The 14,009-nt window shown below is 44.3% G+C and overlaps 1 protein-coding gene across 3 annotated transcripts in view; it reads right to left on the reverse strand.

Moving 5' to 3' along the window:
• Positions 1 to 14,009, reverse strand: part of LOC143996967 (cytidine monophosphate-N-acetylneuraminic acid hydroxylase-like) — a 399,676-nt gene that overhangs the window by 281,741 nt on the left and 103,926 nt on the right. For all 3 annotated transcript variants that reach the window (XM_077492297.1, XM_077492296.1, XM_077492298.1), the window contains exon 3: positions 2,816 to 2,907. In XM_077492297.1, the coding sequence (XP_077348423.1) occupies positions 2,816 to 2,907 (92 nt within the window). The remainder of the gene's footprint in view (positions 1 to 2,815; positions 2,908 to 14,009) is intronic.

Genomic DNA, 14,009 nt, shown 5'->3' on the forward strand with positions numbered 1-14,009 from the left:
TAAATAAATGTGACAAAGGTTCAAAATATGAAATAAAATGTAATCAATCAAAAAAAGAAGAAAAATATTGTGTATAGTTCAAACAAAAATTTGAGATATGCAATGCAATTGCAGTTCATATGTCGAATCAAAATAAAAAAATAAATAAAAATAAACAACTTCTTGTAAAGTGCTTCTTGTAAAGTGCTTCTTGCAAAGTGCTTCTCATGAAATCTTCCTTAAATAATGAGCTTGCAGAACTCTTACCTCATCGGCAGCTGAAAACAGCATAAAACGATCAGAAGCGTTCAGATCTCCAGATCGTCAGGTCAGCCCTCCATCCGATATGGTGCAGATATATACAGTGCCTTGCGAAAGTATTTGGCCCCCTTGAACTTTTCAACCTTTTGCCACATTTCAGGCTTCAAACATAAAGATATAAAATTTTTCTTTTTTGTGAAGAATCACCAACAAGTGGGACACAATTGTGAAGTGGAACGAAATCTATTGGATAATTTAAACTTTTTTAGCAAATAAAAAACTGAAAAGTGGTGCGTGCAAAATTATTCGGCCCCTTTACTTCCAGTGCAGCAAACTCACTCCAGAAGTTCAGCGAGGATCTCTGAATGATCCAATGTTGTCCTAAATGACTGATGGTGATAAATTGAATCCACCTGTGTGTAATCAAGTCTCTGTATAAATGCACCTGCTCTGTGATAGTCTCAGGGTTCTGTTGAAAGCGCAGAGAGCATCATGAAGACCAAGGAACATACCAGGCAGGTCCGTAATACTGTTGTGGAGAAGTTTAAAGCCGGATTTGGATACAAAAAGATTTCCCAAGCTTTAAACATCCCAAGGAGCACTGTGCAAGCGATCATTTTGAAATGGTAGGAGTATCAGACCACTGCAAATCTACCAAGACCTGGCCGTCCCTCTAAACTTTAAGCTCAGACAAGGAGAAGACTAATCAGAGATGCAGCCAAGAGGCCAATGATCACTCTGGATGAACTGCAGAGAACTACAGCTGAGGTGGGAGAGTCTGTCCATAGGACAACAATCAGTCGTACACTACACAAATCTGGCCTTTATGGAAGAGTGGCAAGAAGAAAGCCATTTCTCAAAGATATCCATAAAAAGTCTTGTCTAAAGTTTGCCACAAGCCACCTGGGAGACACACCAAACATGTGGAAGAAGGTGCTCTGGTCAGATGAAACCAAAATCGAACTTTTTGCCCACAATGCAAAACGATATGTTTGGCGTAAAAGCAACACAGCTCATCACCCTCAACACACCATCCCCACTGTCAAACATGGTGGTGGCAGCATCATGGTTTGGGCCTGCTTTTCTTCAGCAGGGACAGGGACGATGGTTAAAATTGAAGGGAAGATGGATGCAGCCAAATACAGGACCATTCTGGATGAAAACCTGTTGGAGTCTGCAAAAGACCTGAAACTGGGACGGAGATTTATCTTCCAACAAGACAATGATCCCAAACATACAGCAAAATCTACAAAGGAATAGTTCACAAATAAACGTATCCAGGTGTTAGAATGGCCAAGTCAAAGTCCAGACCTGAATCCAATCGAGAATCTGTGGAAAACTGCTGTTCACAAACGCTCTCCATCCAACCTCACTGAGCTCGAGCTGTTTTGCAAGGAAGAATGGGCAAGAATTTCAGTCTCTCGATGTGCAAAACTGATAGAGACATACCCCAAGCGACTTGCAGCTGTAATCGCAGCAAAATGTGGCTCTACAAAGTATTAACACAAGGGGGCCGAATAATTTTGCACTCCCCACTTTTCTTTTTTTTATTAGTTAAAAAAGTTTCAAAAATCCAATAGATTTCATTCCACTTCACAATTGTGTCCCACTTGTTGGTGATTCTTCACAATAAATAAAATTTTTATATCTTTACGTTTGAAGCCTGAAATGTGGCAAAAGGTGGAAAAGTTCAAGGGGGCCGAATACTTTTGCAAGGCACTGTATATGTATTTTTATTTATTTATTTAATTTATGTATATATATATATATATATATATATATATATATATATATATATATAATCTGTGTGTGTATGTGTATATATATATATATATATATATATATAATTTTTTTTTTTTTTGGGCACTTTGGTAACTCTCACATTTAACATTATTTGATCACAAGAGGATTGGAGTAATCCTGGGAGGCATTGTTTTTTTTCCCCTTGTTATCCTTTATTTATAAGATTATAACATTAAGGACCTGTTTAGCACTTGGCACCTTTAAATTAGCACTTTGGTTTAGCACATAGCACTTTGTTGTTGTGTTCATATTGTAGAAAGTTTATTATATTCTTTAGCTTTCTTGGGATAATTGAATATATTTAATTATTTGGATAATTTCATATATCTTTTGCTATTAGGCACTTGGCACTTTGTTTGAAGATAACGCAACACTATTTATTATATTAATTCTAATTTTGGCTGGCTGACCTGTTGGGAGTGTTTGCAGCTGTTTTCTTTGAGTTTCAGTTTCAGTTTTATTTTTTATTATTTATTTTTTATCTATTTTTGCTCTTGAGTATTTTTGTTTTTTCTTTCATTTTAACATATGGTTTTCTTATTTAACTACAGCAATTAACATTTTCAGGAAAAGGAAAAATGTCATAAAGGGAAGATATATTATTTTCCACTGAAAAGAAAGGTACAGAGCCATATTTATTTTTTGGTGTATCTTAGGATTCTACATAGGACACTGAAAATCTTATCGGTAAAGTCGCTGTTAACTAAGCTATTTAGATGCTGTACAAATCCTATATGTTGGAGAAATGTTATCATTGTTATTGTTTGCTTACCTAGTTCTTCTTGACAGAAGCTGTCTGGTGGGTTGACATACTTCATGGAGCTCACATCCAGTCTCCAGTTGTGTTTTGTACAACGCACAATGCTAAAATACATAGAAAAACATACAGCCGTTCCTATAAAATCAATAAACATAAATTGCAAACTGACATATTATTTAAAAAAAGGTATCAAAAGTATTTACAAATATAAATATGACTTTCTAAACCTTAAAAATGTAGGTATTTTAAATCTAGAGTGCATTTATGTAGAGAGGTTGGGTTTAATTTGTGTTAGCTGTGCAGATCTCCAAGGGCTGGGTCTAGGGTACTTCCCCCTAGCTTTCAGAATTTGCTGGATAGTTCTGTAACTTAGGCCGCGTACACACGGGCGGATTGTCTGCCCAACTAAGTTCGTCAGACAATCCGACAGACAGTCCGTCCAAATTTTGAATGAACGGACTTGACCACACACGATGAACAGACAGTCCGCTGAAAACCTGCGCGATGACGTGTACAGCACGTACGACGGGACTAGAAAAACGACGTCCAATACACTGCAATGCAACCTTCGGCCGTGTAAATCCTTTCTGAGCATGCGCCATACTTAGTCCGTCCAACTTGCCTACACACGAGCGGACTGTCCGCTGAAACCAAGTTTGGACGGACAAAATTACGGAAATTCCGAAAGACAAAGTCCGTCAGACTGTCCGCTGAAAAAGGACTAAGTTGGGCAGACAATCCGCCCGTGTGTACGTGGCCTTAGAGGGTGGAGGAACAGAGGCCAAAGCCTGAATATCTATGGAGTCTCATTAATCCCTGGGCAGGCAAAGCCCAGAAGGTGGGGAGATCCAGGGTCCCTGTATTGGAATACACTCCTTTGCAGCGTTGAGTAAATTGATCAGTAGAGAATGCTTCTAGTGCTTCAGTGACATAGGGGTTAGGTGAAGCAGAAAAGCTGCAGCTTCAACTGTCATTTGCATGGTTATTATTTAACTTGCTTCCAAAAGTCCTTAAGAGCTGCACAAGACCAGAAAACATGGAGCATGGAGCCTTCTTCATCCCAAAATCTCCAACACAGCAGGGAACAATTTATGTAGGGTCTTAGGGACCCTATATCACCTAGCTAATATTGTGTATCCCATCTCTATGGTTTTACATGAGATGGAAACCCTATAGGTCTTTTGTATGTAGATAGGTGCTAGGATTAGATAGATAGATTTAGTGTTGGCTCACTGTGTTTTGTGGAGCTGTAAATTTTAATAATGTAAATGTAAATTTAGCCTGTCACACTGCAGTCAGTGTCGCTGCAATTGCGGTATTAGGTAAATGTATTTTCTCACTGTACTCAGTGCAGCTGGCTTTGACTAGTTAGGTCTGCTCAGTGTTCTCAGTTTACTCCCTCTGCTGTCCAGAAAAGCTGTGAGAACTTTTTGGATCATAGGTGTGGACCTATGCAGATGCCCTCCAGTGCAACGCTGACATGTACTTGCTGTTCATGAGGCCTCAAGTGGGCAACCTGAGGGCCTGGATGGTGAAGCTGCTGAGAGCAGACTGAGGCGCTGTCTGCTGAAGATCGAGTTTTTATCCCTGGAGGAAAGTGTTGCTTGGAAGTTGGAAGGAGGCAACCCTGGACATTGGAGAGTACAGACTAATGAGAGATCTTAGACAGAGCCGACCCTGGGTGGGTGGGCAGTGTGCACTGCACCCAGGCGCTGCAGAGGTGGGGGTGCAAAAGTGACAGAGTGCTTCCCTCCCTCCTCCTCTCCTTGTGTGTATCTGAAATGCCCAGTGTTCCAGCAGTGCCAGGGTTCAGTGGGGACAGCAGCAGCCATTGCTTATAAACTAGATATACTGTCCAGCGGTGTATGTACTATAGTTAGAATCTCCGATCCTGGTGTCTGTCTCTCCTTCCCCCATAGTGACCTGCACTGGCTGTGTGATCTCTGATTCACATTGCAGTGTGCTCGGAGAATCGTGAGGCAGAGCACACTGCAGGAAGGTGAGCTGAGCTTTTATGTTCTGGAGGAACTCTGGGGAGGAAAGCTACAAAGTTTCGGCTAGGAAGATTTGTATTGCAGTGAAAGGTCCTACTCCTAGATGACAAGGAGAACTGGAAAGCCTGTGTGTGTGTGTGTGTGTGTGTGTGTGTGTGTGTGTGTGTGTGTGTGTGTGTGTGTGTGGGAGGGGGGTTGGTTAATCTGAGTCAGCAGCAACCCCCCAGAGCTGACAGACATTTCCCAAACTAACACACAGCCCTTTCTATATAAACGACTCCCAATCACTCTGTCAAGATGATGTGAACTTAAGAGAAGTGAAGGATTACTTTTTTTGCACTTTTATACTAGGTGGATGCAGCATCTGTCCCCCGGCGCCTCTGCACTGAGAACCGAGCAATCGTCAATGAGCCCAGCCCTGACAGTACCCCCTCCTCAATGACCCATTCCCCTCTGAGGACCACCAGGTTTGAGGGAAAACCATCTATGGAAATCTCGGAGGAGGATGGGGGCATGTATGCCCGAGGAAGAGAGACCCAAGAGTGTTCCTCCGGACCATACCCTTTCCAATGCACCAGGTACTGTATGCACCCACGGAACCTACGGGAGTCAACAATGGACTGTTGTTCATACTCCTCATGGCTCTCAACCTGTACAGGGTGAGGACGAGACACTGAGGTTGTAAGGTGGTTTCAGACCAAAGGTTTTAATAAGGAGACATGAAATACATTTGAGATATGCATATTAGAAGGAAGGTCTAATGCGTAAGCCACTGGGTTAATGCTGCAAAAAATATGGAAAGGCCCAATAAACCGAGATGCGAACTTCAGAGAGGGAACACAAAGTCGGAGGTTTGCGAGATGACAGCCAGACCCTGTCCTCAAACTGGTAGAAAGGCGCAGGCAGGCGCCTGCGGTCAGCATTGAGTCTATACATATCATTAGCATGTCACAAAGCTTCCTGGACTTGTGCCCAAGTGGAACGCAGGAATAATCTTCGGAACAAATGAGCCAGGCAACATGGAAGGTTGGAAACCATAGTTCGGCATAAACGGGGACAATCAGGAAGCAGAATTCAAGGCACTATTGTGAGCAAACTGATCAGGTCTGAGGTCTGATCAGTTGTTATGATGGTCAGAAATATAGCAATGTAGGAATTGCTCCAAGGACTGATTGGCTCATTCTGCGGCCCCATTAGACTGTGGGTGATACGCAGAGGAGAAAGCAAGCTGAATTCCCAACTGTACACAAAAGGCACACCAGAACCGGGACGCAAACTGACTACCCCTGTCCGAGACAATCACCTTGGGTAGCCCATGTAAGCGAAAGATCTCTCGAGCAAAAATGGAAGCCAGTTTCTTAGAAGTGGGCAGCTTCTTAAGTGGCATACAATGGGACATTTTTGAGAACCAGTCAACCACCATAAGGATAACTGTGTTGCTCTGGGAGTTGGGTAACTCCACTATGAAATCCATAGACAGGTGGGTCCAGGGCCTCTCTCCATTGGGTATGGGTTGTAGGATGCCCACTGGAAGGTGTTGTGGAGTCTTACTCTGAGCACACATGGAACAGGCAGCTACGAAGGCAGTTGCATCAGCACGTAGACTAGGCCACCAGAATTGTTGGGAACTGGCCCAAAATAGTTGATTCTTCATAGGGTGGCCAGCAGCCTTGGGAGAATGGTAAGTCCAGAGCACGGCAATATGGAGACTCCCTGGGACAAAGCAGCGGTCACAAGGTTTCTCAGGAGGAGCATGAACCTGAGCAGCAAGAATTAAGGGTAAGAATCAGACAATGTAGTGAAACCAGGCAAGAAAAGAGCCCATCTGGGAGAGAGGCATCTAGCCTCAGACAAGAATGTGGGATTCTTTTGGTGAGTAAGAATGAGAACCGGCACAGTGGTACCTTCGAGGTTTCCATTCTAGCGATCAAAATGATTGCTAACAACTCTCTGTCACCAATCTCGTAATTGCACTCCACAGGTGACAATTTTGGAAAAGTAGCCACAATGATGCATAGCGCTCTCAGAGGTAGGGCGTTGAGACAGAAGGCACCAAATCCAGTCTGAGCAGCATCAACATCAAGGATAAAAGTTATCATAGGATCAGGATATGCCAACACTGGAGCAGAAACTAAGGCAGTCTTGAGACTCTCAAAGGCCTTAATGGACTCCAGAGACCAACACTGTGGGTTACCGTCCTTTCAGGTCATATCAGTCAGGGGCTTGACCAGAGACGAAAAGTTACGAATAAACTTCCGATAATAGATGGCAAAGCCAAGAAGACGCTACAGATGATGTAAACCCACGGGTCAGGCTACTGTAGGACTGCCCAAAGTTTCTCTGGGTCCATGGAAAAACCATCAGTGGAAATGACATAACTCAGGAATTTAACCTGTTCCCAATGGAATTTGCACTTCTCCAATTTACAATAGAGATTGTTCTCTCTTATGCTGACCATACACGGGTCGAATTTAGAAAGAACTTTCTTTCGATAATCTTATCTAAGAATTTTTGTACGAATTTCGCACCATGAGTGGGCTGCAGCAACGGACGATTTTCATGCGGCCATTGAATTTTAATAATCGGACATGTTGGAAATTTTTTGAAAAAACTAACGATTTTCTAATCAATGATGGGAGAATCATGCGAGAAATGTAATCGAAAAAGAAATGCACATGTGCAAGAAAAGAAAATTCCCAGAAAGAAAAGAAGATTCCAAGACACGAAAATTATTTTCTGTAGGAACATGAGGCGAAATTGAAGGTTTGGTTGGTCGAATTTCGAAATCAATGATGGCACCATTGAATCACAAAACACACAAATTTTCTGATTTTCAAAAGAAAGTTCTTTGAAAATTTGACCTGTGTTAACCTGGCCAGCATTCGTTTCTGAAGCACACGACAGAAATCTGTGTGGCGGCTCTCCAGGGACTTGGAAAATATGAGGATATCATCGCGATAAACCACCACACATAACTTCAACAAATCTCGGAGGAACATGTTAATAAATTCCTGGAAAACTGCAAGGGCGTTACAAAGGCCAAAAGGCCTTAGGAGCTACTCATAATGGCCTGTTCTGGTATTAAATGCAGTTTTCCACTCGTCATCCTCCTTAATCCTCACAAGATTGTATGCCCCTCTCAAGTCTAGCTTCGTGAAAACCAATGCTCCCTTGAGTCAAATAACTCCGTAATCAACGGAATCGGATAGGCATTCTTTTTTTTTTTTTTTTGCAAATCTTTTTATTAAAGTTTATGCAGTAAACAACAGCAAGCAAACTAACAAAACAAAAAAGAACACATACATTGGTCACGACTACAGTTACCGGCGTGATGTATACAGATTTGTAATACAAGACAGTTAGGTACATACAGAATATGACGAAGAGTCTAAGGCACCTCAATGGCCACAGATAGCTGACTTCATGTGCAGCAGGACAACTTGGAGTTACAACACGCTACTCAGACATATGACATTTCCACTGGTGCAGTTACCTGTGTACTAGCAAAGGGTAACTTGTTAAGTAGGCTGCGGGTCAGAGGCTGTGGAGGCGTCAGCCAGCCAGCTGGACCAGACCTTGTCATATTTTTGCGGGCAACCCCTATTAGCATAGCAGTCTTTGTAAAGAGGCAGGCTTCGGATAGGCATTCTTAATTATGAAATGATTGAGACCCCTATAATCAATACAAGGTCTCAGTTCACCACTCTTCTTCACAAAGAAAAAACCAGACCAGCAGGAGACAAGGATTTGCAGATGAAACCTGCAACATACTCCTCCATGGCCTTATCCTCCAAGACCGACAAAGGGTAAACAAGGGGGTATGGCACCAGGTTGAAGGTCAATTGCGCAATCATACGACCGGTGTGGAGGCAAACTAAAGGCTTGACCTTTGTCAAAGACATTGCTAAAATCAGGGTACTCCTCTGGCAGGGAGGAGAGAGAAGTGCACAGGACCTTGACTACCTTCTGGAAACATGTCTCACTGCATTGTGGGGACCAGGAGAGAACCTCAGCACAGAGCCAATCAAAAGAGGGGTTGTGCCTCTATAACCACGAATAACCAATAACCAGTGGAAACTTAGGTGAGGAAATAACCTGGAATTGGATTATCTCATGGACCTACAGCCATGGACAATGGAACATGAGTCATGAGTCACAGGCTGCAGAGGTCTCCCATCAAGAGCCTCAATGGCAAGTGGAGTGTCAGGCAGCTGCAGCGGAATTGAGTGCTTCAATACAAAGGCAGCATCAATTAACAGGCCTGCAGCCCCAGAGTCGATTAGAGCCTGTATCTCAACGGATGATTCAGCCCAAGAAAGAATAACTAAAACCAGGGGCTTATCTTTCTGGATAACTGGGGACAAAACAATGCCACCTAAGGCCTGTCTGTGACAGGACCTTAAGGTTCAGGTGTTCCATGGAAGGATAGGACAAGACTTCAATAAGTGACCTGCCTGGCCACAATAAAGGCACAATCTCTCCCCTCTCCTAAGGGTTCTCTCATCTGCAGAAGCTCAAGTGCATGGGTTCATCTTCACTGACCGACTCAGTACCAGGAGGCATGGGAGGTAAGGGAGGCAAGGGTCGGACTGCAAAGCTTGGAGACAAATATACAGAAAGCTTCCACAAGCGCTCCTTAAAAGAGAGTCTTTCTCTGAGTCTGGAGTCAATGAGGATGGAAAACGTGATCAACTTCTCCATCTCAGTGGGTATATCTCAGGCTGCTATCTCATCCTTGATGGTATCTGAGAGACCATGAGAAAAATCAGTGATGAGGGCCCTTATTGTTTCAAGCAACCTCTGCTGCCAGGGTAGGGAATTCAATGGTGTAATCGGCAACAGTTCTCGTACTCTGTTTGATGAACATGAGGCACTTGGCAGCAGGTTTTTGTGTCTCCCATAGAGGGTTTTCCCAGGCCAAGGCTCTCTCGGAAAGCAAAGATAACGCAAATCCTACTTTGCTTCTGTCCATGTAAAATGCCTGGGCAGCATCTCAAAGTATATCTCAACCTGGTTGAGAAACCGTCGCAATCGACTGGATCGCCCCCAAATCTCTGAGGAAGTGGAGGAAAACCAGATATAACCTATTATAGAGGTAATACTTAAGGTGGGTGCCTGCACAGAGACTGGTGTAGCAGCAGGGAAGGCCTGCAACACAGGTTGTACTGGAGAAGCTACAGTGGGAGATTCCAGGTTAGCCGTGCGACTCAGAAGGGTTTGTAATGCCATGGCAAACTGATCCATGCAGTGATCTTGCTCATCCAATCTGGAAAAAATATTACCAACAAGTGGATTGACTGCATCTTCTGAATTCATGGCCTTCGCCTACTGTCAGAAACCACAAATCAGACTGAGACAAAAGTACAGTTAAATCTCACTTGTTTAATGATAATAAAAAAAGGTAAACAGAGTTAACGTAGTCAACACATAGCCAGAGTTCAGGAACCAGAACGGATAGTCAGACAAGGCAAAACGTCAGGGAGCCAGCGATGAGTGTAATGGAACAGCTAGCAGGATCTGGAGCCAGAAGGAATGTCAGCCAAGCAAGTCTTTAACAGGAACACAGGAGAGTGTCTCTAGAGTTATGACCAAGGCAAAGGCAGAGATCATCTGGGCTGGACGGCTTAAGTAGGCAGGACTGATGAGCAGGATATCATCAACAGATGAGTTACTGTGGTTGAGATAGGAGCTGGCAATTAGCCGATTGCTGAGTGGCCCACTCAGCCCTTCCTTTGCTGAGCCAAGCCCTGACAATCGTCTGGTGTTCTGAAGAGCTCAGTTTATCTAATTCCTTGTAAAGGGACTATACTTTTATTGCTCTAAGGAAAGAAGCTTGTGCGCTTCTACTTCAGAGGAGCTCAGTCTATCTAGATCTTTGTGAAGGGATTCTGCTTTTGGTGCTCTAAAGAAAGAAATCAGCTTCTAACTGCCCCATTACAAGCCAAGTCCAAAGTTTGCTATATGCAAGGACTTCTGCTTCATCTTTACAGAAAGGAGATCACTGTCCTCCACCTGTGCATAGTTTCCTACTCAATTCCTTCATCCCTATCCAAGTTTTCCAAAAAACATCAAAAACAATACCCCCAGACTGGTTATTGAGGAAAAGTGTGGCTGTAATTGTGTGCCTGGCTGCAGGGCAATTCACTGGTTGATCAGTAAAGGTAATACAAAGGTAATGCCTCCACTCCAGGGATGGGGAGTTGTCAGGAGCCATGAATCAGACTGAGACAGAAAATGCAGTAAAAATTACCCCTTTAATGTAATGGTAAAAATAGTACAGATCACAGGCAAAACTTAAGCCAGGAGGTGCGTGGCCACGGCATGAGCATGGGAGGATGCTTGGTGGAGGAGCTCCGTGAACCCACCTCAACTATCGCACCTGCAACAGCTCTCCTGGGGAGATTTTGGCACCAAATCATGCCATCCAGATGGCAGACATCTCTGGAACCGATCTGGGTACTTTTTCAGAGGCTCGCTGCCCCACAGCAGGGACTTCCAAGATGGTGCCGACCGGTAAATACCAGGCCTCTCCTATCCCTTCTTCATAGCTCCCATCTCCCATCTCCTTCGCTCCATCCTTCACCTCACCCTTCAGCACAGCCAGCCCAGTATCTCACTCAGCGGTGGGAGATGATATTGGGGACAAGGATCCTTATTCTCTCCATACCCACTAAAGCTGATCTGGAGCTTTTCACCCACAGGGTTGAGAAGGCCTTTAGGCAAGACATTGAAGCACTCCAGGCTGATACAGCACACATTGGGGGCAGAGTGGAGGACTTTGAGTCACAGTGAGAAGTGGTTACACCTGCCCTGCAAGCACTTAACGAATGCTGCAAGACCCAAGACCAACGGATTAACTCTTTAATAGACCAGATGGATGACTTTGAGAACAGAAGTCGCAGTTAACATCCATATTAGAGGCTTGCCAGAAGCTACTGCTCCCAAGGATATAGTTCCTTCCCTGCAAGGTCTTTTCAAACAGATTCTCGGCCATGAAGAACCTGCTCACATTGAAATAGACCACAATATTTTACGTTAGAGGTTTCCGCCACATGGACTTTGATGGCATAAAGTTGTCCTTCTTCCCAGATCTTTCCAGACGCCCCTTAATGCAACGTCGTGCCCTCAAGCCAGTACTTGAGACCCTTCAGGATGCAACACTGGTCTACAGATGGGGATTCTCCTTTAATTTGTCAGTAACCAAAGATGGCATCCAGTTCATCTTGCGCAATAAAGATGAGTTGCCGCAGTTCCTGCAACACTTGGGCTTACCCGACATTGATGTTACAGACTGCAGGTCTTCACCGGAGATTCCACTCCCTGCACGCCCACAACCTTGGCGCCCTGCAGGCCACAGGGGATGGAACAGGTGCAGGTCTGGGGATGATCCCCCGGGCTATATCGCAATCTCTCTAACATCCTCCCCCCCTCAGAGGAGGTCCTGAAGGACTCATGTGAACTAATTGTCTAACTTGATATTGTTTCCTTTTACAGGGACCCCCCAAGGGTCTTTCCATTTTTACTGCTGCTGTGGTAATTTGAATTTGCACATCTTTGATGCTGCTGTAATCTTTATGCCATACTGGGGTTTTTCTCTAGCGGGCTCACACTTGGTGCTGTACCACTTCCCCCACATAGGCCAACTCCTAGGAGTTATGTCCCATATTTGGGACCCCACACTACTCGCTGACCTCTACACTATTTCTGGCCAGGAGGCCAAGTGGAGATTCCCGACGAGTTGTGGTTGGATACTTTGAGATGCCCTTAAGGCAAAGTTCCCCTTGAATATATTGTATGTCTAGATGGTTTTCTGTTTTCTATGCTTTTACTTTTGTTTTCTATTTGTTCTATTTTCTCAGCATGCCTTGCTTTATGGATCAGTCACTTGCAAGTCTCGTCTCCCTCCTGACGGGGACTTGAGACCCCTCCATGACTTCCATACATCATGGCTTCCGTGAAAGTGGCATCATACAATGTCCGCGGCTTACGATCGCCTAATAAATGCAGCAGAGTTGTGGCTCTAAACTTTCCTCAAACACTTCAGAAAATCCCTGCACTCCCACCATCTTGTCGATTTCTGCAGTGTACTCCACCCCACCGACAAAGATTTTAGCTACTACTCGGCCACTCATACCATGTATACACAAATAGATCCGTTACTGATATTTCAGTTCTTTCTGGAGACCCTATCTGGTGCATCGATTGGTTCTATAACTCTCTCGGATCACTCCCCGGTATCTCTCTCTATACACCCGATGTTCTCCGATGCTAAGTCATGGACTTTACGCTTGAATGAGATTGTAGATGATGTAGTAGCATCAAAGAGCATGTCAGAGTCTATTTCCCTGTACTTTGCCGAGAATTCAATGGATGATGCAGGGTGGTGTCCGTATGGGAAGGGCTTAAGGCAGTGGTCAGAGGGGAGTTCATATTCCAGGGCTCATGATTAAAAAAATGCACGTAAAAGGGGATCTCCAAACCCTTCCAAATAAAATACAGTCTGCAGAACTCAAACATAAATGTTGTCTGACCTCGGAGCTGGCAGCAGAATACCAATCCCTCCCTTTGGAGCTCGCCAATCTGCTTGATACAAGCATGCCTTCGCCACATCTCTCACAAATTTTATGAGTTTGGGAATAACTGCGGGCGACTGCTAGCTGGGGCCCTAAAGAGACAACAGACCTCGAGCCATGTACATAAACTCCATACTATGACGGGTTCCCCGGTAGTTCACTCCTCTAAGATTGCGGCTGCCTTTCAAGAATACTATGCCCAGCTCTACCATGTCCCTGCTACACTGCCTGGCTCGATGGAAGATCAGAAGCAGGGCCATATCCTGGAATATCTGACAGACGCTCAGGCCCCCCAACTCACTAACCAAACCATCAAACAATTTGAGATGCCTGTTACCCAGACGGACCTGGAAACAGTGGTAAAAAAAGCTCCCGAAAGGGAAAAGCCCAGGCCCTGATGGATATACGAACGCCTATTACAGTACCTTCCTCCCTTTATTGTCTAACCCAGTGTGTGCCTACTTTAACGCTTTAGCTTCAGGTACCGCTGTACCTAAAGAGGGACTACTGGTCCATATTACGATGCTCCCCAAAGACGGGAAAGACCAAAGACGGGAAAGACCACACCGCCCCTAGTAACTACAGACCGATATCGCTTCTCAACACCGACATAAAAATATTAGCAAAGATTTTAGCGAA

This window comes from Lithobates pipiens, unplaced genomic scaffold (assembly GCF_037356315.1).
Source record: "Lithobates pipiens isolate NorthernLeopardFrog02 unplaced genomic scaffold, aLitPip1_a1.2 Scaffold_19, whole genome shotgun sequence".
NCBI classification, from domain to species: Eukaryota; Metazoa; Chordata; class Amphibia; order Anura; family Ranidae; genus Lithobates; species Lithobates pipiens.